Source organism: Tasmannia lanceolata, unplaced genomic scaffold, assembly GCF_043159265.1.
Source record: "Tasmannia lanceolata isolate RefF3 unplaced genomic scaffold, GAP_Taslan_0.1 ptg000026l, whole genome shotgun sequence".
Lineage (NCBI taxonomy): Eukaryota > Viridiplantae > Streptophyta > Magnoliopsida > Canellales > Winteraceae > Tasmannia > Tasmannia lanceolata.
Genome location: NW_027518703.1, coordinates 2,066,414 through 2,067,995, shown reverse-complemented (window position 1 = coordinate 2,067,995; position 1,582 = coordinate 2,066,414). Strand labels below are relative to the sequence as shown.

Below are 1,582 nucleotides of genomic sequence, written 5' to 3'. Positions count from 1 at the left end.
TTGATAACCTCACTTCCGATTGGTTGATGACCTACTTTGGGGGAGTCGATAACCTGGATTTTGAATTCCAGTAGCTTTATCAACCAACAGAATGGGTTGATGATCCCATTTTGTGTTGATAACCTCACTTCCGATTGTTTGATGACCTATTTTGGGGGAGTTGATAACCTGAATTCCAACATTCAAGTACCTTTATCAACCAAGGGAATAGGTTGATGATCCCATTTTCTATGTTGATAACCTCACTTCCGATTGGTTGATGACCTATTTGGAGGGAGTTGATAACCTGAATTCCAACATCAAGTAGCTTTATCAACCTAGGGAATTGGTTGATAATCCTATTATTTGTGTTGGTAATCCAATTCTGACTGTTGATAAGTCCCTTTTCATGGTCTAGATGTAGGAGAGCGACAACTAAATAGAGAACAAATAGCATATCTATATCTAAAAAAATTATTTATGTATTGATGTTCCAATTACAACCATTCTTTACAAAATAACAAAAAAGAAGTCATCACAATATCTGAGAACATTCAAAAAATTCAATTACACCCTTACACAAAGAAGGGAGCTTGGCAAGGTACGCCCGACCTACTGAGTATGGGTGCAGAAGGCCCAATAGCAGTTTGGTCAACTTGTTGATTTACCACGGGTGGTTCTTTGCAACTTCTTCTATTGTGGCCAAGTTGTTGACATCGGGTGCATTTGTAATGTAATCCACCTTTCAATTCGCGACCAGTTCTTCTCGTACGCAGCCTTTCCGATGGTCGCTTTGCAATCGGCGGTAATATTGTCATCAAGGATTCGGGATTTAATTCCCATTGGGTCCTGTCTAGTGTCGGGTGCAAAACTTCAGCGTACGTATCCTGATATCTCTCTACATGAAACCATTTCTCGCAGTAATCGTATGCATCAAAATCTGTGATGCCAATGGCTGCCATGGCATGTCCACACGGGAGTCCAAATGTTTGGAATGCACGACAACTGCACGTGCGAAGTTCCAAGTTTACGCCATCTGTATGTTCAAGCGACCGTACTTCATATTCATGAACCCCAACTCGATAAGCTGTATACTGGCGGCTCTCTTCCCTCGCTAATGTTATACGTTCTTCTGCGTAATGAGTCAACTTTGTTTGCCAACTATGACCCAATTTCGGACGCTTTTGAATGAAGTCTGTAGTCTGATGTCTAGTGTACTCTACCAATGATGCAATCGGCAATCTTCTCGCATCCTTCAGGACATCATTGAAACACTCCGATCTATTTGTAGTCAATACATCATACCTATCCCCCTTAAAATAAAAACTAGCCCAGTGTTCGTTCGCAATGTCACTTATCCACTTGTGTGCACGTTCATTCCTCATCTTAATCTTGTCCATTGTTTCTCTGAACACACACTCTCTCAAAGTCCGTGCGGCTTTCCAAAACAATATCTCAAGTAGAACATCTTTGAACTCGGATCGCAAATTGGCGGCTAGGTGACGCATGCAATAACTATGATGAGAATTGAGAAATATATTAGGCACTGCCTACAACAACCCCTTCTGTCGATCGGAGCATATGGTGAATATGTTCATCTTCG

General features: G+C 41.3%; 1 protein-coding gene across 1 annotated transcript; it reads right to left on the bottom strand.

The window, feature by feature from the left end:
• Window positions 1–554: 554 nt before the first annotated feature.
• Window positions 555–1,379, bottom strand: LOC143858832 (uncharacterized). The gene has a single exon (XM_077369545.1). The coding sequence runs from the start codon at window positions 1,377–1,379 to the stop codon at window positions 555–557; it is 825 nt and encodes a 274-aa protein (XP_077225660.1).
• Window positions 1,380–1,582: the final 203 nt, after the last annotated feature.

What these genes read in the sequence shown, in the direction of transcription:
- LOC143858832 (XM_077369545.1), bottom strand. Translation starts at nt 1,379, where the DNA reads ATGGACAAGATTAAGATGAGGAATGAACGTGCACACAAGTGGATAAGT.